The following is a 23,624-nucleotide window of genomic DNA, read 5'->3' on the forward strand; positions in this document are numbered from 1 at the left end:
CAGTGAGTGAGTTGGAGCTCAAGCAGTCATCCTCCAAAGAGCTGAACATGCATCTCTGGCCTCGGGGAGCACCACGCCCCAGCTATGTTTGCTTTGGCAGACCCCGCCACCTCTTAGGAAGTATCACTTTGTCATCCTGCACCATGCACAACGTTGCAGCTCCAGTTACGGCTTTATCTGGAGTCAAAATGTCTTAAGAGAGACTAACCTCTGCTTTGCAGGTGTCTGCGGTTTGTGTTCCTCATAAAAGCGGTTCACCAGTGCGATGTTTCATATTAGAGGGAGTTTTGTCTTTACAGGATGATGTTTCCCCAGAGGTTTTATGAGTGTTTGAATTTCAGAGAGTATTCAACCCTTTAACATTTTGTTATGTTGCAGCCTTATTGCTGGAATCCTTTGCAAATGTATTCAAAGGAATACATTTAAATAACCGACAGTATTCAGGCCCTTAACTCAGTAGAAGCACTTTCGACAGCTTTTTTGCAAACTGTTTGCAAACTTCAACTGCACTTTCTCTACAGAGAAGCGTCTGTCTGGCCTCTCTGCCATAAAGACCCAATCGGTAGAGTGTTGCATTGACGGTTGTCCTTCTGGAAGTTTCTAGAATCTCCACACAAGCTCAGCCAGAGTGGGTTCTTTGTCACCGCTCTTACTGATCGCCCTTCTCCCCCAATTGCTCAGTTTAACTTTTCTTCCGTTTAGGAATTATTGAGAACCTTCAATGCAGCAGAGTATTTGTTTTTCCCCAGAGCTCTGCCTCAACACAATCCTTTCTCCAGGCTCCGCCGGCCGGCTCTGAGGCCTTTATAAACAGCTGTGAGCCTTTCCAAATCACGTCCAATTAGTTGAATTCACCACAGGTGTCGTCCAATCAAGGTGTAGCAACATAGCAAAGATGATCAAGCGCACCTGAGTTCAAGTGTCATAGCAAAGTGTCTGAATGTGATGTTTCTGTTTTTTATTTTTAATAAATGAGCGAAATATATATGTTGTATGTGCATGCTGCATGACAAAAAAAACAACTCTCCAGACATTTATGTGATGTTGACAAGTGGTTTATTCAGCAGGAATGGTGAACAATTTGTCAGTATTTTTTTTCTACAGAAGGCAATCAAGCACCACAAATAACAGCGCTGTAATCAAACAGTTTCTTGCAGTGAGCTTCAGGGGAAAGTCTTTGGTTTGTACTGTAAATCTGAAAATCTGGGAGGACCAGAGTTGTTCCACAGCCAGCTTCTTTTTCATTTCAGCCGCCAGGTCGACTGATTATACAATTTGTAGACACCAAAGTATCGTCATACAAAAACATTTTTATTGAATGAAAATAGGTTTTAATTCGATAGGGTGGTAACAAATGTTTTGTTTAAAATAAATTTAACTCCTGGCTCATTCTTAAAGTGAGACTATGTAACGTTCTGAGGAAATAACACGTTCTTGCTCGAACAAATGAAAAGTGAAATTCATTAGCAACCAAACGCACCCTTGCTGTGACCAGTAGCTTCCGCAGGCTGTTGTTAGCAAACATTTATGCGGCATTTCCACAACTTAACTCGACTCACTCTTTTTGGGTTTTCCATTGGCAAAGGATGTCGATTGTACCTGGTGCGTTCTTAGTACCATTCGTCAAGGTTCCAAGCTAGTTGAGCCAAAACTAGAATTCATTAAAATAGCCAAGCTACCGTCAAAAGCAACTGCAATCTTTTTTTAATCACTGGAAACAGTCTTTTTTTTTTTTAAATGGCCGCTCGTAAACTATACCGTTTATTTCAGATGCGTCCAAATAGGCGGGGGTGGAGACAATAAAAAAAAAACTGGGATTATCGACAATCCTGTTTTTGACTTCAAAGGTCGAAATCAAAACCTCATTCCGATCGATTTATGACGTATAATCTAAATTGTGACGCCCCTACCGATAACACAAGAACTCTACACAGCTGGACACTATAGCCAACATAGACCGCTGGCCGAAAGCCTTCAAAAAAATGCACGTAAAAACCCTCACATCCTTTGAGTACAGGTTACATATTATTGTTTTTTTTACAATTCTCACAGATTTGTTTTTGTTTTTGTCTGAAAAGAGATGATGCACTAAATAGGATATGGAAACACCTTTGCCGAATAAGTTCTGACGTAGCAAATATTTAGCGGCAAATTCTGTAGTCGGGTTTACCCGCTGCACACCACTTGAGGGAGACGTGCCTTAATTCGCGTTTTATTTTGCGACGGTTCAAAAGTTCACTTGATAATTGAATAGAAACACAGCTGTTGGTAAAAAATGATGTTGTCCCAGTTCAGAGAATCTTGGCAAATTAAGGCAAATTCAATGTTGTATTTTCTTGTAATTACCACTCGTAGCCACAGTTGCCGCTGTTCAGCAATAGTTACGTAGTCTCGCATTTAGTGTTTTTAATCATCAATACCTTGGCTTCCAGCGAGTGCATGCACACACACATCTCAGGACAGACGAAAGCAAACCATGACTTTTAACAATCTCAATACAATTGGAATAATCACAGTTCACAGTACTTTTGTCAAGTTATTTGGCAAAAGGGATCTATATTGAGAAAATTATTCAAAAACAGTAGAAAAAATAGCGGTTTTGCCTTCTTGGGAACACAACTTGGTGTTATCTTCTTTTTTGTTTTTTATTAATCTCCATGCATTCACAGATTTCACACAGATACATTTACTCGCTTACGCTACTACCTTATTGAAACAGCTTACAAATAAAAACACGATTAAAATGGTGGCCACAAGGCTGTGCAAAAGGGAAGACCTCCAATTAAGCCCTGCCATCTGTCTGTCTCAGCCGTCTGTTGCAAGTAACAAACTACAAAATAGCACCATTATACAGTGGATAGGATTCTTAATACAGTTTTGTTATATGAAACCATCATGTACAATGAATGATAGTAATGCATAGGTTAACATAAATGGGAGTACTGTTTGATTATACACAGGCAGAGGCAAAGATGAGATGTCTTGGGTGGTTTGTGCGATAGAAAGACTGTAAATCTGCATGGAGGCTTGAATAAACAGCCGTGATCGTCAGTCCTCATGCAAGGACTTCTCAGAACTGTCTTTTTATGAATCGTGGTTGTGTGCGCTTCACCTTTGCTCACAGTTACATAGCTGTCATTTGTACTGTGGGTGCTTTGTATGTGTGTTTGTGTTCTGTTATATGTGTCCCGTATCTCCAGGAAGACTTGTCATTTTGGTTTGCAATATTTACCAAATCTGTCTAATCTGCATGTTTCCATGATGCCACGTGATGCAGTCCAAGCGACAACTGCAGTAGCAAAGTTCACAGCTTCCCTAAACTAACAAAAATACAACAATCGATGAATCAAATGTTAAACTTCCCATCTACGTGGCAACTCTTAGAGCCTCTCCCTTTGCTTCAAACTTTGGGAACATATTGTAAATTCTTTAAGAGAACAAGAAACATATTTGACTCTTTGCTGAGCGCTTGTTAACGTGTCGTGACTAGACTTTCACGACTTCGCTTAACCTTGAACACAGGCCTCCACTCAGACTCAAATGTTGGTCACCGGTTACTGGATTGTTGACAAACCGCTTTGCGACCTATTTGTTGCTGTTTGACTAATTCCACTGGTTTATGCCAAATGGACTTTGACTCTACCGGAATACCCATTTCTGACAACTAAACATGCACCATGAACTGAGGGGCCGAAAAAAAACTGAATTCAATTTAGCTTCTGGTTTATAAGTTTCTCTTGTTTTTGTACTTCCCACCTTCCTGAAAATCCCCTCTAATGGTGTTTGATCTGTTGTTGTGGAAGTGTTTCGATCGTGGACTCAATCCCCAGGCTCTCAATACTTCCTGAGGTTTAAGAGTGGTTTGGATTGGACTCAAACCTTTATGGGACTCCACTTCGGGAGTTAATGAAACTTAGGGATTTGACTTAAGCTCAAGGTAAAATAACTAAAACAATGTTTAAATCTGATAATGAACGGCCTGGTCCTTTAAAGCAAACCTTTATATTACAAATATCCTGGGTAATGCATGGTGCATAAAGACAAACTGGGGTGGTAACTGTGATCGGGGACCGGTGACAGAGTCTCCTGTCTTACCAAAGGAGTGAATGAATCCACTGTCTCAGAGTAAAAAGATTTACCCCCTGCAAAGTTCAGGGGACAGGACACTCATTCTCAACCACAGCCTGCCGCTCTCTGATTGGCTGGAGCCCAGATGCGTTTCCCACCTTTCCTGGGGCCAGGGGATGCTGCAGCTCACACATGGAGGTATAATAAGGTCTTGTTTGTGTCTCAGCAGCTAAACTAGTCTGTTACATCGCATTTACAAAGAATTCCTCCCGATATGGAATGGTGCAGTGTATAAAATAATCACAAGATCCCTCATCAAACCCTTAAACACCACTTAGCGCTCAGGTTTCAATCATTTTGAAGAGCTTTTAGAATATTTGCTAGCATCCTCTTTGTTTTGTTTTACAGTGAACCATTCCACAGGGGTACCAGGTAAGGCCACTCCCTTCTCTCTTCCCAAGTGGCTGGGCATTTGTCCATTCGCTCCTTCCCTACATTCGGTAATTTCTGCCCCCCGTGTTGCCTCGACTTGAGTTTTTCTGATGCACGTCCTGCAATAAAAGAAAAGCACATTTTAGCCATGTAGCGGAGACACAGATAGACATTTTGCAAGCTTTGGTAAATATTTTGGGGGAAAGAATTGCGTTGTTTGGATGGTGAAAGTGAAACTTGGTCACCGAGGTAATTGCTTCTGGAATTACAATTCCTGTTTGCCTAGTTTGAGTATCAAATATTTTTCAGCAGCTACGCTTTCGACATGCAATGAAAGTTAGCTGCAACGCTGTCTCTCAAATGTCAGTCACTGCGAAGCTAACCGTCCACCCGCAGGCTCAAAGCATTAGATACTGTTTCCTCAAAAACTGGTATGTCCAAAAATATCTTCTTTGGAGAAAAATGGAAATATATAAAACACACAGATTCCTAGTTCAGTTTTTACATAAAGAGAAACATGTGAGGAGGATTCCTATCAGTTAAAGGAGTTGAGTGGTGGAGAAGCCACTGCACACGGAGATAGAACGTGATACGCTCGCTTCATCTCCGGACCTTGCAAGTGTCTGTTATGGTGAGACGCCAGAATCTCAGCACATAATGTACAGCAGCAGAGTGGAGATTCTGCCTGGGGAGCGGGAGTGCCACTGGGTCGACCACAAAAACCACTTAGTTCCTTCTCTTGCTAATGGTTTTCTTTTTTGAGAGAAGGGTAAAAAGCACACGGTCGAATCTTAAAAGGATCACACTCTCCTGCAGGTCGGCAACTCGAGGATGGAACAGAGTCTCCATTTAGACCTCACGCTTTCTTTCGTTGGCCGAGATTTTAAGATCTCGGAACAAATTCAAATGAATCCCTCTCATTTCAAAATAACTACTCTTCTTTTGAAACTCTTGAGAATGTCAGAGTGGAGATTGAATGGTTTATAGAGGTTTAAATGACTAGACGAATCAAAAGTGAAGGAGTAAAGTGTCCAGTGGCATGCATACCTTGAAGGATGAATGACTATGTCCAGGTAAAGGTCTCTGTGGGAAGAAAATGAAGCCACTTAAGTTGGATGGATTCATTTGTCTTGTTATACAGTGATATACTGCTTGCAAACCCTATTATAGACTGGAAAGAGGGTTAAACTGCTAGCCTTGGTCTATCAGAAAGTGCCCAGCGTTTTTTCGTTTTATTAATTCGTGAGCTTTGGCTAGTAGTGGGCTGTTGAAACAATGTCATGGCACCAATCAGGCGGACTCTGTCCGCAACAAAACCAAACATAAAGCTCACAAATAAACACATTCTATCTTGTTTGTTTAATCCATATAAAACTGTATGTAAAAATGAAAAGTTAAAGTTAAATGTAGCTTAACGGGGGGTTATGTGACTATTTCTTGGCTGGGCACCTGTGGTCAAAGCTAGTCTACCTGATTGGTGCCATGACATTGTTTCAACAGCCCATTACTCCAAAACCCCAACCTTTGGACGGAAAGCCCATTGGTCCAACAGCTGGTTATCCTGAACGCAAACGCCCTGAAAATACAAACTCTTACAAGCACATGGCGAATTATTATGACATCAAGGGATCTTCCCTGAAACTAGCAACTGAGACCATAAACTCATGGTTAGAATGTTTACTGAGGTAGTAAATCAAGTGAGAAGTAGAGCAATTTTTTCATAGACTTCTATACAATCAGACTTGTTTTTGCAACCGGAGGAGTCGCCTCCTGCTGGTCAGTAGAGAGAATGCAAGTTCAAGACACTTCTGCATTGGTTTCGCTTGGCCGAACCGGAGGTTGCCACCTGGTTGCAACCTACTCTGGTTGGCGTACCCTAAACCGAACTAATCCCACTCCTCATACCTAAACCTCACCAGCCCAAGAGGCAACAAATCGGGAAGTCTCAATGATGTAATTCTGCTTAATAATTAGCCATGTGCTTCTGTTTGCTGCAGAGAGTTTGATTGTTTGGATCAATGGGCCTTCTGAACATTGAGCGTTTGTCCTCGGGATAAGGGGCTTTCGGTCCAATGGGACGCTTTTTGGACTGTTGGGGTTTTGGAACAATGGACGGTTTGAAAAATGGGCAATCCCCCAACTGATCCCCAACTGAATCTTCATGCTAAGCTAACATCTAACCCTTGGCAAGAAAACAAACGTCAACAATTTCTCAGGATAGTTTGTGTGCATGCTCTGACAAAAGCTACCAAAATATCAATCCTTTTCTCGTTACTCTTACATATTTCCTGATGAGTAAATCTTTTTTTTTTGAGAGTGTATCTGTTTGGTGCTGTGCTCACCTTCTTGTTTTTTGTCTTGTCTGGCTGCTGTGCTGTCCTACGCTCTGTGCTCTTGTCCGCTTTGTGCCCTGCGGTACTAACCTTAGGTGCCCTTGGCATGTCTGTGTGGCGCTGTGCACGCACAGAGCGAGCAGCCTTGCTAGTCTTGGGAGGTGCACAGTACATCTCCAGGCGGCGCAGCTCACAGCTTTGGAAGCAGCACTCGTCCACAATGCCGCGTGACCGCCGTGCATTGGGGCCATAGCCTGGTTTACCTGTTTTGGAGGAACAGCAAGAGGAGGGGTTAGTTTTGGCAACACGTCTGGAACAAAGTTCCTTTTCTCCGGATCTGCAGGAAAATGCCATTTCAGTGTCATAATGTTCGGAAGATCTGTGACTCGTCATAAGTGGGTCAAATATAAACTTAGTTGACAACGGAGTGAAAGTATCGTCTGTCTTCAAAGAATCTGTCTTCACATTCACTTCTCTCATTGGAGTTAACAGACTCAAGACTCAAGACTCAAGACAAAACCCACGTGAACTCTATTCAGCCAAGAGGCAATAAAATGTATGCAAATCAGATTTTTGATCAGACATTCTTTTCTACATTTGCTTTTAATCTGTTAGCAGTGCTAATCTGTTAGCAGTGATAACAGCCATGGTTATGGGTCTGATTCCAAAGATATACCAACAGCCTTAATGACATGGAGTACCTCGGTGTATACTTTACGATGTATCACATTGCACACTGTGGACCCTTTTTGGCAGCTGCTTCCATGTATAAAAGGGGGCCGCAGTCACCCAAACGCTGAGAATATCACACTCAGGTATCTTTTACACGGAGGCCCGTCCAGCGAGGCCAAACCACAAGCCCTCTGGGCCTCGATCAACCGGCAGGAGTTGAGGCTGCACCGATGTTAGCTCTGCCCCACTGTTCATTCACATTTTGTATTTGGCAGAAGCCGCGAGAACATAGACGCTCAAGACGGCGGCACGATTGCACCCAAGAAACGACCGTGACTACGACGCCAGTAGAGGTGAGGTGGAGATGTTGTAGTCTATGCTATCACTGAAAAAATGGGCAAAAGATGAGTTCAAGGTGTGAACACCCCAAGACCCACCCTCTTTTGGTGGCCTTTAGAAAAACGCACTCTTCATTAACAATTCCCTGCTCACCTTGAGCAATATAGCGTTGATGGGCTTTTCCCTGTTACCAAATAAAATAATAATAATTTAACATGGCATTTACAAGGAGGAAATGCCTTTCCCTCTCTGAGTTAATAGCTCTTGGCTCAGAAGCCTGCCAGTGCTGACAAAGTGCATTAACTTCTGCTCTCTGTCTGCCTTGTCCTGACAATGCTGTTCACAGAGAGCAGTTTTCATTCAGAAACAGCATCTTTCTCCTCTGACACCAAGCTAGAGTGGAAGATAATGGAGGTGTGAATGAGAGGGCGGAACAGGGGGGAGGCTTTCATGTTGCACATCAGGTAAGGATGATGCCTAAAATACACCGTGCACCTGCATTATTCAGGCAGCAGAAGAACAACATTCACCCAGATCTCAAACTGCCGAAAGGGGATGTGTTAAATAAAATGGGTAGATGAGAACAATCTTTTGGCATTTGCATATTTATTAATTCCAGCTGCACCTTTCATGGCCAGGTATTACACCTACTAATTATTTATTTTCAGTCATCTGAACAAACAAGCTTTTTCTTCCCTGCGGTGAGTATCATCAGTGGGCCCAGCCTTGGCTGCTGTACTACCACCTGATACCAAAGTAATGTAGAAAGAGAGAAATATGACGTTCGGCCCTGGCCGGCGATTATATAATGGCTGCTGAAAGCCAAAAGAGCCTGGCCTGTTTTTTTCAATCCCTCCCAATAAAGCCTTTACAAATTAACATCCGCTATTATTCTGAAAATAGCTTGCAACCCTGCTGCACAAACAGCTGGAAGGGAGAGAAAAATCAGCTGGTACCGGTTGTAACATGTAGGATAATCAGCTCGGGCAGGTTTGGGAAAAAACATGCATATAATAATCAGGTCTAAAAGCTTTGGAAGGTTTTAAATGCTTCGGTTCCATGGATAGCTGCTGTAATCTCTCATAAAGAGTTGTTTTCTGTGACTGTTGTTTAACAAATAAGGGTAAATAACTTTTTCTGCCAGTGCTTCCCGCCTCGCGGCCGCCTGGATGCTGCTAGGCCATGAGCGGCCTCTCTCACATTTTATACTACGTTCTTGTTCAGACGATTCATATTCACGCGGAATGCATTTACATTGCAGTCAGTTGAGACTACATGGCGTACAAATGACATGCAAAACGTAAGACCGCCTTGACGGTCTCATACCATGCAAAAGGACTTACACATTGTCTTGTCATTCATGCGCCAATTGACGAGAGCGGGCTGTTCGTTGCGGAGGACGTCAAAACGTCCATAGAAACCTGTCCAAGCTCTTTTGTAGCATATTCATTATCGCCACTCTTTATCTGCATGTCAGTATGTTTCAAACACTCATAGTTTCTCGGATACATAGTAAATGCACTGCTTCTTTTACTGTACAAAGTTACAAAGCACCACCACGAGTGGCATATTTAAGTGACAAAGACAAATCAAGAGTCCAACAAGGTTGCAGTTTCTATGTAGCTCTCCGTTGCCTTTCCGATAAATGCATATCTGCAGTGAATCCAAGCTGACTACAGCCGCCGTCCGAGCAGGAACTCCTCAGAACCATCTATCAAGTGCTTGATACTCCACCGAATATTCCTTTGGAGTGCAGTGCTAGCACCCTTCTTCACAGAAAACTAGTCTTCAACCTGTCAAATGAAGTGTCGACTAAGTGTTTCATCTGAGGCCACCGCGCTGCTCCACGTAGCATCTTCTGGTTTGGCGTTTGACAGCCTAGGCACACATAGCGTTCATTCCTCCAAGGAGCGGCAATGATGGCTGGATTCCCCCATTCCAGAGTGACACAGAAAGCATCTGAGTTTTACAGCTTGGTCATGGTCAATAAAAAGCAGTGGATTCTTGGAGCCTGCGCGCCGCTCTTACCGCAAAGTGTCAAGCAGTTTACGGCTGGGCAGGGACTGTAAGAGCTGCTAAAGTACTGGAAACTACCTCTTTATCACTGGTACCACAAAGAGTTTATGGCAGGAGTGAGGTGTTCCTCACTTTACGGCGCCACTGGAACACAATGAACTAGATTTAAGTGTCACACCATCAATGTCGAAACAAGAGTGATTGCAAAGGGTTTACACATGCCATGGTGTTCTTTAACTAAATGAATAAAGGAATGGAGCGGCGTTTTTATCTATTTTTCTTGGTGTTCGAAACATATAGTTTTGGGGTTTTATTGCCAGGTGAGTACCAAAAAATCCTTGCTGTGTACCTAATAAAGATCTGAGGTTAATAAAGTGCGAAACACCCCAGGGTGCCTGGATTCTTTGGTGGCCAATAGGTATCAATCATAAGATATGTTAGCCTGTGGTTAGACAGTGCTGCCTGCTGTCATCGTGTCTGTTTTTGCTGAATTATTGGTAATAGAGCGAGTACAAGTGATGAATAGTACGCAGGATTCTTTGGTTCCTTTAGAACTGGAATAACAAATGAAAGAAAATGTATGAGACTGCCTATGATGAAGAAGAAAGAACGCCAGAAAGGTCCATGATATCAACTGTAACCCTTGAAGATCTCTGCGCTAATGCACTCTTTGTGGGGGTCCTATGGATTAAACTGATGAAGGGTTTCAAAAGGTAAAGTACCGGTTGGTGTCCTCAAAATCCCTCGTGTCTCAGATTCAGCTGATGTGCAGATCGCCTGCCTGTCCTTTTCATGAGATGCCTCTTTGTTCCGCCGAGCAGCAATTTACAGAAGGGTCAGAGAGTTTTTTTAGTTCAGGTCTCAATGGGAAAACGACACCTTTTCTCAGCGATGAAGAGGACACAGGAGGGCTTTCTTCAGATCTCAGTGCCTTCCGCTGTGTGTTCAGGTCCAGTGTAAAACTAGGGAGGGAGGGGTGGGGGTGTCCTGATCATCCTGTAATCCACATAATCCCCTGCTGCTGAGGGACAATGCCAAGCTATGTGTGTGTTTGAGTGTGTGCATGTGTGCGTGCATGCCTGTGACGTGGTGTTTGGACATTCTACCTCCCTGCAGCTCCCGCGGCTTTGAATAAAATTGACAGGGACAAACACTGACGAGGAAGTCTCATCAATGGCGGCTAAAAGCAATTTTCCCTTTTCCTTTCCACCTCACATGCCATCAGCACAAGCACAAGCTCCTGGGCCAGAAATGACGGATTGTTCCATCTTGTCGTAATTCAGGAGAGTTTGCACATCATTCATTTCACAGAAATCAACAGTAATATTATACGCTCTCACTCTAGAATAAATGTGAATATTTCAGCAAGAACTGATCAAATATGAAGTGACTTAGGACTGGGAGCCACTTAGCACTCACACTTTGGCCAAAAAACTCCCATAACAGATCTGATTCATGGAATGAACATCGCAGTGAAATCACCCTACGGTGCTGCCTGCTAAAGCGCTACAAAGACAACTGAGGATTTCTAGGTCAGGCTAATAATTGGAAAAACTGACTACAGTGGTATTTCTTTCTGTTTCATAGAGTGCAGTTTGTTTCATTGCCAAAAAAAGATAAATTTCCACCAACTAGTATTTAGCATTTCTGTCAGGGTTGGAAACCTTCGGTCTTAAAATGCAAGTGCGCTACTTTACTGATGACATATGTAAGGTGGATTGGCAAAAGCACCGTAAGCACAGAAAGCCCACTGCCGTTGCAACACTTTTCTCCGGACACATTATCAATGAGAGGGCTGCCAAGTTCAACATTGCCAGACTGAAGGGGAAGAGTTCAGGGAAAGGAGCACGCCTCCTTTGGCCAAGCTATCTAGGCCACCGGGTCACATGGACGACAGAAACCAAATGAATTCTCCAGATATCGTCACGCAAACAGCCGCCGGTGACTGTGGCGACTGAAGGAGAGGAGACGGAAAAGGAATATGAGAGAGCGAAGGGAAACAGAAGGAAGACGGGGAGCAAGATATTTTCCAAGGCGCTGCACCCTGCTGCTCAAACCTCATCTTCTTTTCAGGAAAAAAAGGGATGGAGTGTTGGTGAAATACACCTCTTTTTCAACACAGGAAAATGTGGCATTGATCGATGGACGCTGTGCAGTTCAGTGACTGCACAGCGTAAGGTAATGCAGGAAAGACAAACATGTTCCACAGTACCACAAAAAGGTCTGTTCCTGTTTAAGAAGTCTGTCCTGCAGGAGGATTCATGAGTTACATTGGCCTCCATTCAACACTTTCTCATGAGATGAATATGGACAGTAGTGCCTCACTTCAATAGCCTGTGAGAAACATTTACAAAGCTGTAGTAAAACTCTGCTATGAGCAGCCAACTCTTTGTCACATTCTCACATCGTCCGATCTCTGGACACCCTCAAACCGTGTCAACATCTTGAACATTTTCATTGGCTTTCAGTTACGGCTGCAGACTGCTTGGGAACATTATACAAACTTTTAAACTGACGTACTAATCATAAACTAATTGCAATCACCACCTAAGAAGAGAATGTCTTGTTGGTGTTAAAGATTTGATCCGTGCATCACATGCTAAATGCGATGCATGATTTACTCAAAAGCTGTTGTGATCACGTAGTCCACGATCTTCCGCCGTCTCTCAGCCTAAATGAAGAGAACATGGTCATTTATGCAAGCGAAGTGCTGCACCAGAGGGAATCCAGAGACCAAAAAGTCTTAACTGGCAGAAAACTGGCAATGTAGCGGGCTGTCACGACCACTTCACAGCATGTGGGTGCTGCCAGCAGCATCTGGATGAACAAGACCCGCAGCTTTGCAGCAGCTTGGTGGCTCTCCAACAAACTCTCTGGCAAAACGCCGTACAAAGGGCCCGATGCAGAGAATGATGTTGACTGGTGCTGGAAAAGCTGCATGAAGGGGTGGAAGAATTTTGCAGTGGGGTGGTGGGGAGCAGCAGCAAGGTGCATGGTCACACGACCTCCAGACACAACATCGATATTGGATGATTCTGCAAAACACTTTGGATGACGCTCAATGACATTTTGGAATGGTTCATGCAAACCGTTTTACAGTATTTCTACAACGTCTGTGCATGAAAACCACAATAACGTAGGACATAGTTATGGTTAGGAAAGACTTGATGGCCAGGGAGAAGGTTCGGTGTTGGGGTTGGAGTGTGACTGGACACAAACTGGTAACATCGTTCCAATTCTCACACCCTTACTTTCCGTCACATGCCTGCAATTAATGTTCCTTTCCTTAAACATACCATACGTTGTCATGCAAAGAAATTTTTTTTTTAAACATAGACATTACATTTTTAAAAACTGTGTTTTGTTCGCTGTCTCGTAAAAGGATGCTGCCATGAGCAGGTGTTAAAGGCTGATGTTCAAATTCCCCCGAAATCTTTGCAGTGGCTTTTTCTTTCTTCAAACACCAGCAAACATTTTCTGTTTGAAACGCCAAGAAAGGTGGTGACGGCGCAAAGTGAACAGACGGTACAGAGGATGAATCCTAACGACTTGTTCTCTCTCTTCCATAAAGGCTACATGGGCCACTACTACATTATTCCACTGCTGTACTGAGGCTGGGATTCAAAGATAAAGTCCCCCTCCGGCCCCTATAATCCTCCATCCGTCACCGAGTTCTCAAGAAGGTGTATCTACAAACCACTCCAGGTTCAGGTTGAGACAAAAGCAATCAATTACTGGGAAAGAGAACACTATAGATCCTGCTGATTTCCCACAGAAATCTTATATCTTCTTTTCTTTTTGAAATTGGCAGCTGACAAAGTCCGCCACATGTGGAAAAGCTTTCATAACATTGGGACCAAAACCAAACCAATAATAATGGATTCTATGTCAAAACGGCACAGGAGTCACCGGGACAATCAATTCATCTAGAAATCTTCAATGGGGTTATAAACCTCAGGTCGGTTGTGTCGGAGCCGGCTATACTGTACAGTCACACTGCTCGTCTCTGACAGAAGGATCAGGATACATGTCCGGAGAACCACTGGCAGCCAATGGAGCATTGCACCTAACGTCTGTAGCTCCATATATCCTGTGCTGTTCTGGGCTGGTTTGTACCCTTAATGGAAAAATCTGAGCTTTAAATCCTGGATTGTTTGTGGAGGGTTTTCTTTGGGTCACTTTCCCTTCTCTGGTGGAAAAAAATTAAAAACCTTCACTGCAACATTTAGTTTCTGCCCCTCCTCTTTCGCAGAGATAGTGAGCCAATTTCCACTTAAAGCCCTTTGCCACCAGCAGAATAGTTCATTATCAGTATTCCATATTTCATTTAGGTTTGCTTGTTCAAAATCTGGGCTGCTGTCCGTCAATGAGAGTGGAGCATTAAAACAAATGTGCAGGGATGAATGTGAACTTAAAGAGAAGATGTAAGAGGAATGAATGGAAGAAGAAAGGGAACATTGATGCAGGAGAAAGTCAAGACGAGATGTCAAACAGACTGCTTTTTTATTGATGAGCTCGCTGGAGGTGGAGAGCTCTGGGACAGATACAGCCAACCTTTATGAATTAATAAAAAGGTGCACTTACTGAAATAAAAGCCTCTCTCTCCACACACAAACTGCAGCGTGTCGACCAGCTCCGCCCCGCACAGGGTCTCTGGACCCGCCCCTGTTGCCGTCGGAGTCAGGGTGAGGACGCACAGCAGTAGTGAGAGGGTGTGGCTACAGGAGATACAGCACATCGCACTCTGGAGCACAGGGAGGGAGAGGGAGAGGGAGGGAGGGAGGGAGGGAGAGAGAGAGAGGGAGAGGGAGAGAGAGAGAGGGAGAGGGAGAGGGAGAGAGAGAGAGAGAGAGAGTTTTTTTCATTTAATTCAAGCAAGGGAAGTCACACGTTTAAAGCCACTGCTCCCATATTAAACTGCTGGCCACTGAGCACATCTGCTGTGACAGTTGGTGGCTCAGTGCCTTGCTCAATGACACATCAGTGGTGGCAACACCAAACATTTTCCCACATAAACATTGAACCCATAACTTCCAGGCTTTCGCTCTGCTAAAAAAACGGGAAATTAAAGTAGAAATAAAAGTGGCCACAGATGGTAACTTTACAGGAGTTTGGAGATGTGGAGGAAAATGTATTAAATCCAAACTTCCACTGTGTGCCAGAGTCAAAGAGTCAAACAGGAGGCTGACCAGCTCTGATGCTCCGGAGCGCCGGTGCGCAACCGAGAAGAGCGCCACCAAAGTGAAAACACACGTTTCTCCTTATCATCTCTCAGCCGCTGCATGTCCTCACCAGTTCAGGACAATCCATATTAATCAATTCAAATAAAAAAATGTATATATAGTTAATCACCACTCGGTAATGATGCTTAATAAGCATTTCCCCCTCGTGCCAAAAAAGCAGCTATCAGCGCATTATTACGCACAGAACTAAACCAAAAGTGCTTAAAATTAAAAAACAAAAAGCAGAATAAGAGAATCAAAAAGCGCCAGGGATCTCTTTCCGATCCAAACTGAGAGTTGGAAAACGGCTCCCCCGCAAAAACCCAGCCGAGGAAGCTGAGTGTGCCAAATCTACATAATAAAAAGAATAAACACAGGACGCCATCCATCTACATCACAACCCCAACCGCGCATGGAGTATTTCATGTTAAGGCTCCCCTCTCTCTTAGCCCCGCAGCCTCAGGTTAGACATTTAGCACTTCATAATGCACACTCAGCAGTCATGACATTGAAAGTTGCAGAGCTGCATTCGGACTTTCTGGAGAAAAAGAGCGCAGGACGCACAGAAGCGCTGGGAATGAGAACCCATTCATCCGCGCAGAGAAACTCATGCACGATGTCAAGAAAAAAAAGTCAATTTAAGCCGTAGGTGGACAATCTCTTGTTATCTGTGGAAAAAAGCAAGTCATTAAAACACGCAGGACAGTTGCTCTCTAACTGCATAAAAAAAGGATAAAATCTGAATAAATCCACATTTGTCATGCATTTAAAATCAGTAAAACATTCAAACTGAAACAAGTGGTGTTGCAGTTTAATGAGGATGCTCTGTGCAAATGGTGAGCAAGTGAAGGTGATAATATATAGTGTCAAAGGAAAGCAGGTAAGTTACCTTGAAGACATCACATAAATGCCACTGAAAGGAAAGAGCGCTAGACATCCCCACGGGTCCCCGCAAGACAAAGCCCGGCGAAAAGGAACTTGTTTGAAGTCATTAAAAAACGGGGAGAAAGAGATGCGGGCAATGTCACATCTCAATATTCCGACTTTGTTCCATTGCGCAGGCTCGTTTTGGAGAAGTGAGATTTAGCGAACAGGAGACGGATTTAGAGAGAAAATCCTTCACATTTATCTACATTACACAGACATTTTCAACAGGAAACAGCTGGGGCAGCATTTGCCTCCTACTCGTCCTAAGTTATTCATTAAGGATTTTGGGCACATATTCAAATAACGTCATTTCTCTTTCTTTTTTTTTTTTTCTCAGAACGGGATTGAATTTTGATCTCTCTTAAGACGTGGTTCGTCGTTCAGATCAAGACAGAAAAAGCGGTGCTGCCCCACCAGCAGCAGCTCGCACTCACACAGCACACTATTGACTGCGCTGAGAGCTCGGGAAGGAGAAGTTAAAGGCGAGCTGGAGGTTTTGATGTAGCTGCTGGTTGTTGTGCGTAATTTGGCACCGCGTAATTCAACAGCCCTTCTATCCAAAGTCTGATTCGATTAAAGCTGAAATGTATCATTGAAAACAGTTTCCCACTCAGTCACCACTGTGCTACTGACTTGAATACCCAATAAAAACGAAATAAAAAAGCTAAATACATGTGAACTGAAGTGATCTTCTTTGAGCAAATACAAACCAGAGATAAGCAGAAAAAGCTTAATCGGAAGTCCTGCTCACTTTAGATTTTGATTTACTGCTTTTTCGCACTTTGTCTGTGATTTCATTTCAGAAGTCATTGCTCTGCTGTCCGTCTTGAAATTGAGTAAATGAATGGAGCTTTGTCTGTAAATGAGAACACATGATGCTTTCATGATCTGAGTGACTGATGTGAAAAAAACTGTGGGAAAAAAAGTGTGAATTTATGACGAAGAAGACATTGATTGCAGATATCAGATTTTTAACCCCCTCTTTGGAGCAAACAAAGACCGGATGCTTTACTGAGGGACTGGCTAGCACTTGGTGGCACCCATTGTGCAGAGCCACCTGTCAAAGTCAGGGCCCCAGCGTTCCCACTGTGCCACAGAAAAGCACTAATGCCATCCCTGCTGGCATTTCAACACTGATCCAAGCACTAAACATGGGATCCGTGCTGCGACCCAATCATGCAGGACACCAGCGTGTATCCCAGCATGCTCGGCCAGTGCGTGCAAGTGCATCACGAGCAAGGTCGGATCCAAAAGGGGGCCAAGGCCGAAAACACGCAACAGTTAAGGTGGTTGGAGTAAAGTGGGTCAAAACATGAGCACGATGTCCCCACCTTACACGGACCGCACTAAATCATCAAATCCAGTGCCACATGCCATGTCGCTATCTCCTAAGCTAGCTGTCATATTGGGCATCGCTGCGATGAGGATTGTTTTACACCGGAGATCAAACGATTCGTCAGTTTAGTTCAGTCAGGCTAATCACCAACTATTCTGGTAGATTGTGCAAGATTCAAGTTAGATGAAGGGAAAGATGGACTTTGTGTGAGCTGCTCACAGTCGTGTGCAACCCGCGATGAGGAGTCGAAGGTCGGCGATGGTTCATTTTTAAAAGTATTTCTTCAGTGAACGAAGAGCAATGAACGGTGCGGAAGGCTTTTTAAATAGAAAAGATGTTTTGCTCTTCCACTGACTGGTTTCAGCAAGAGTTTGATTGACAAATTGTTCACCCAATCACCGTCCTTTTTGTCAAACAAACACAGGACTTTCATTTGTTTTGGCAACCGGGTTGATCTGTTTACATTGCAGCCAAACAAACAAACGTTGTTTTAATAAAGAAGTCAGTCAATAACAATCGTGATCTGATCTCATGCTGCGCACCGCACTAGTAGTTTTCCACACAGCAGTAGAGGAGTGCAGCTTATCTCCTGCACAAATGAAAACGAATCGATTGATGAATTAATGCAGATAATGATCGCTGTCACATCTTTGATCAGTGACGTCGGTCTGCACTGAATGCAATGAATACATTCCCTTCTTCAGTGGCTGCTTCAGAATAAAAGACATGTTTCACCATAATGTGACGCAGCAGCAGATTAATCGATAATGAAAATGCAGCTCCACTTTACACTACAAACTGACTAAATCAATCATTTATTTTTTAAGCAAAAATGCCAAATGAATTGAATTCGTCATATATGATGTAAACCTGAATATCTTTGGGTTTTTGGGGTTTTTGGTCATTGTAAATTGAGCAAATAATTCACAGATGAATCGAGAGTAACTGTAGTTGCAGCCTTGCTTTACACCATCACATTTATACAAAACGCGGCGCACCAAATAACAAATCAGCAGTCAACATCTCAGCTCCTCGTCAATCTGTGAGCAGACTTATCTTCCTCTCAGTGCTGCTGGAGACCAGCGTCTCCATTTGCCTCCCCTGGCGGATTGCGTCACCGCTGAGAGCTGCTGATACAACGTGGAATACGATGATGGTGATGCTCCTCTGATTAGAGGGGCAAAGCTGCTTTGAGACCAGAGGGTGACCTTGTTAGCATCAGATCAGGGACGTATAGCCGGGCACTGATGCCCATAAGCCTCTCTGTCAGTAGCTCATCTTGGATGTGAAATGATCTCATCTTTCACTGACTCTTGACTGAAAGAAGAAGAAAAAAACAACACAATCTAGCATGTAAAAGCTTCATCACAGACTGTCCTGTTATCACTGTGGTTTGGCAGTATTGATGATGGGCTGCACATCTGCTGATGCAGTAGTAGGAGGAAGAGGAAGAAGAAGAAAAAGGGGGGTGGGGGGGCTGACCTTCCCTTGTTTGCCGTCTCTAATACCCAGTGCTCTGTACTGTCTTGGTGCCAGGTTTCTCTGCCTCCCTCCCTCCGTCTCTCTTTTCTCTTCGGTTGCAAGCCTTTTGAACCCCCCAACCCCCCCCCCCCCCCTGCAGCCTTGTCTAAGGAGACGTCCGCCCCTTTGAACTCATTGACCAGGGAAAGACTTGTTTTTACTCCGTTCTGGTGAAGGAAGGAGAAAGTGTTCACTGCAAAAAATGTGCCTCTTGATGAAGAGTGCGTTTCAAAAACCACACGCTTTCTCCTGAAAAAGTGTTTAAAAATGATGCCACCAGGATAGTGAAACAAACTTACAATGCTTTGCCCACTTTGTAAAGGTTGCTTTCTTGAATCTATGAATTGTATTAATAGCTGAGGGATCTGCCTTGTTAAGTTGAAAAGAAAAGAAAATGTATGCAACAGATTTGGCAACAAGCTGAGTTATTTCCCCCCGTTTGGAGGAATCTTTATACGTTAACGAAAAGCAATAGCCTTTGCAAAAAACAGAGACTTTTTACAGTGTCAACAGCATCCCGTCTGGTTCCTCCTGCCAAGCAAATGTCAGAGTCAGAGGGAGACACAGATACAGACAGCGGTGCAGAATGCAAATGAATGCGAGTCGTTGAAAGTGAGATGACGGAGGAAGAATTAGAGTGGATGAAAAACGAGATAAACATGGCGTGAACACGTCGAGGGAGGACGGAGGGCTGCGTGTGGGGGACTGGTACTCGAGATGGGAGGGAACGTGTGAGGCTGGGATGGGTCTGGGCACACACACGAGTTCACTTGAGGACACACTGCAAGCGCATGCACGTACACCCGCTTGATTAGTACAGCAATCCTCTATTCTCTATCCTCTATTAGTCTGCAGGGGGTTTTCCAGCTCAATGGGTTCTGTGTTATATTTCCTTTTTATCAATTGGCTAAAACAAAAGGAAAAAGCTTTGCAAAAGCAATGAAAGTATCTATTCCGAGTGATTGTCAGGGTATTTCCTCTGTGTGTGATACTTTACCAGGCTTGGTGGTTGAACACGGTGTAGCGCAGCCACTGCTGTACAATTCAAGTCAGATAATCAAAGCCCGCGGCTCTGCCATTCGCTGTTCATATGGAAGAAATAAAGGTGCGTCATGGAGCAAAAGCAAGAGATGGGGCGCTTGTTATTGATACGCTATGTTTCCGTAGTAACTCACAGGGGTCACAGTGTTTTGGCAAAGAAAAAAGCCAGGAAATTCCGTGGTGCCTGTTGGTGATCAAAAACTATTTTCAAAAATATCTCCGGGACAGTTTAATTGCTTGTGATCGCTGAACATGCTGGAATTGGCAGGATTTTCAATAAATCACATCAGTTTCTCAGGAAACCAAACGTGGAGGCTGCACTGGTTGTTCTTCACTGAACGTTTCTGTGATTGTGTCTTGTTCTGCGTAGCTGGAGGTCGACAAAATATGAATTTTAGTCTCCAGTAGCTGATTCATTGAAGTCTAGACAATGCCAATCAGTTGAAGCTGCATCGACCGATACCTTTGTACAAACAATGGATCAAATGACTGTAGTGCAACATAAAAGAAGTTGATTATCGTGACAAAACCACAGAGAATTATCGCTCAACAGGCAGCTGTTTTTAGCAAAGAAAACTCAGATAAACCGAGTGTACCTGCTCAGCACCAAGCAGCAAAGTTAGCGACTAGCTGGAGTAGTGGAGCATTTAACCGCTAAAGAGACAGATATTTCCCTCTGGAGATGGTGGAGCCCAAAAACAGAGCAAAAATGAGACAGAATATTACATTCTCCTGGTCCACCCAAACTTCATATGAATGATATCGTTCCTCCGTAACGGTTGGATGTGAGAACAAAGTTCACGGACCAACTTATAAGGTGTCAAAACAACAACGTATCCTCATACAGCGGTTCATATGATATCTTACGGAAAATGATTCCTCATTTTTTAAAGAAAGTCCAGCAAAACATGTAAATTTCTGCTTGTAACGAGCATACATGGTAACGTGCATACATGGTAAAGCGCATACATGGTAACGCGCATACATGGTGACGCGCATACATGGTGACGCGCATACATGGTAACGCGCATAGATGGTAAAGCGCATACATGGTAACGCGCATACATGGTGACGCTCATACATGGTGACGCGCAGACATGGTAACGCGCAGACATGGTAACGCGCAGACATGGTAACGCGCAGACATGGTAACGCGCATACATGGTAACGCGCATACATGGTAACGCGCATACATGGTAACGCGCAGACATGGTAACGCGCATACATGGTAACGCGCAGACATGGTAACGCGCAGACATGGTAACGCGCAGACATGGTAACGCGCATACATGGTAACGCGCATACATGGTAACGCGCATACATGGTAACGCGCAGACATGGTAACGCGCATACATGGTAACGCGCAGACATGGTAACGCGCATACATGGTAACGTGCAGACATGGTAAGGCGCATACATGGTAACGCGCATACATGGTAACGCGCATACATGGTAACGCGCATACATGGTAACGCGCATACATGGTAACGTGCAGACATGGTAACGTGCAGACATGGTAACGCGCAGACATGGTAACGCGCAGACATGGTAACGCGCAGACATGGTAACGCGCATACATGGTAACGCGCATACATGGTAACGTGCAGACATGGTAACGTGCATACATGGTAACGTGCAGACATGGTAAGGCGCATACATGGTAACGCGCATACATGGTAACGCGCATACATGGTAACGCGCAGACATGGTAACGCGCAGACATGGTAACGCGCATACATGGTAACGCGCATACATGGTAACGCGCAGACACTGTAACGCGCATACACGGTAACGCGCATACACGGTAACGCGCATACACGGTAACGCGCCGACACGGTAACGCGCATACACGGTAACGCGCAGACACGGTAACGCGCATACACGGTAACGCGCATACACGGCAACGCGCATACACGGTAACGCGCATACACGGTAACGTGCATACAGTCTTTTCAAAAAAATACTTTTGTTCACAGGAAACATCTTAGGTTCAGGTAACAAAACTACTTACTAAGGTTTAGGAAAAGGTCGTGGTTTGGGTCAAAGTTACTACGTAAGTGTCGTTACTGAAGTACACACTTCACTTCAAAACAACACTTTGGGACACGAACACCATGTGTCCACCACTAAAAACGATCCTAATTGACTTGTCATTGTGTTCGTGCCGCCGACACGTAACTCTAAGGTCATGACGATTTCAGGTATTTCTGAGTCCAGGCTGAATTAAATGACAGTGTTGTGTTTTCAGCTTGTTCCACTGCACCCAAGTCACCAAAAGGTAGGGGAGGTTGTTTTTTTTGGCCAAAGGGGGGCAGAAGAACTAAGCAAAAATAAAGTTTTTTCACTTTATATAGTTGTTACTGCTAATGTAATACCAATAAATGCCTATTTATTTATGTAGCAGACTTAATTTGGAGTCATATTTTGCTTTTTTTTGGCTCCTCGTTGACTCGAGGTAGCCTAAACTAAGTTGATCTGAGATGTTGTGACCCCTTCAAACAAACCGACGTATACGTGCGACCCCTCGTTACAAGTTATGGTCTTTGACTTTTTTGCTTCTCTGATTGTTTCACTTGAAGGACCGAAGGGGTAAAAGTATCCAAAACAAAAACAAAAAAAGAGAGAAAAATGAATTTTGTCCGACAGAAATATAGTTTTCCTTCTTATATATTTGATATCGAGACCAAATAAACTGCAGGTGCAACGTAAAGCACACAATGCAAAGACAAAGTAGTGTTTTCTAAAAGTGACTTCTTGGTGGAGTGTCTGCATTATTTGGTCTACCCCTCGTACTCGTGACACCGCGGTGATTTTCGAGACCTGTTGGTGCGTGCAAGCATTCTGTCTACAAAATCCAGGAATGTTCCACTGAGTCACGAACAACACCACCAAACAAATACTTGAACAATAGCCTTAATATATGGTTTCAGTAAACACGACTAATCCTGGAGAGAGAAACTGCAGACGAGTCAAATATTACAGAAAAAAGAAGCATATTCAGGACTTTTCAGTGTGAGGGATACTGCGGTGGGCTGTTTGGTTCCATCCAGCTTTACTCACAATGTGCTGCCTCATACAAGTAGAGCTGGAGGAGTGCCTGAGTGAGATACGTTGACGCATGCAGGGAAGCATACTGTTCGTGCCGTTTACTGACCCCCTGACCAGGAGTGGTTCTGGGGGGGTCAAGAGGCCACTGCTCCCTGGCTCTCTCCGGGTGGCTGGGGAGTCGGGAGCGGTGCTCCTCTCTGCCCCACCACCTGGCAGCGGGGAGGCTATGTCTAGGAAAGAGACCTCTGCCAGGCCTCAATTACTGGGGGAATAATCCCGGACACACTGAAGCAATTACAGCCCCATATAAATCAATATGCTTTGGGTTAAAAAGTGATCTGCTCCCAACACTCTGGAGAGGCTCTGACTCAGTCGGCCTTTGATTTTTTTCTTTTTGGGAGCAGTTTCTCTGGAATCGGGCCGCGATGCCGCCTCTAGCTGCTGCCGCTGTGGTCGTGAGCCGTCGCTCGTGCCGTCAGGTGGCACGGACAGCGAGGACGAGGCGAGGATAAATATTGACTCGCAGTCGCTGCGCTTGCGTAAACAGTCATTGGGAAATATATGTTGCGTAAAAGCTGCGTAAACAAACAAGCTCTTCCCTTGCACATCGCAAAACAGATGTCTCTGTGCATGCTGAGCATGAGGTATGGATGCTGATGTGAAAAGGTA

At 44.1% G+C, this 23,624-nt stretch overlaps 1 protein-coding gene across 2 annotated transcripts; it reads right to left on the reverse strand.

The window, feature by feature from the left end:
* Nucleotides 1-1,057: 1,057 nt before the first annotated feature.
* Nucleotides 1,058-16,244, reverse strand: igf1 (insulin-like growth factor 1). Of its 2 annotated transcripts, none has more exons than XM_079294353.1 (5): nucleotides 15,972-16,244; nucleotides 14,445-14,604; nucleotides 6,924-7,096; nucleotides 5,548-5,583; nucleotides 1,058-4,619 (listed from the first exon to the last, which is right to left on the reverse strand). In XM_079294353.1, the coding sequence occupies exons 1-5, from the start codon at nucleotides 16,017-16,019 to the stop codon at nucleotides 4,560-4,562; spliced, it is 477 nt and encodes a 158-aa protein (XP_079150479.1). In that variant the 5' UTR covers nucleotides 16,020-16,244; the 3' UTR covers nucleotides 1,058-4,559. The 2 variants fall into 2 exon arrangements, with proteins under 2 accessions (XP_079150479.1, XP_079150478.1); XM_079294352.1 differs by having other exon boundaries at nucleotides 6,843-7,096.
* Nucleotides 16,245-23,624: the final 7,380 nt, after the last annotated feature.

The sequence above is a fragment of the Melanostigma gelatinosum genome, assembly GCF_949748355.1.
Source record: "Melanostigma gelatinosum genome assembly, chromosome: 22".
NCBI classification, from domain to species: Eukaryota; Metazoa; Chordata; class Actinopteri; order Perciformes; family Zoarcidae; genus Melanostigma; species Melanostigma gelatinosum.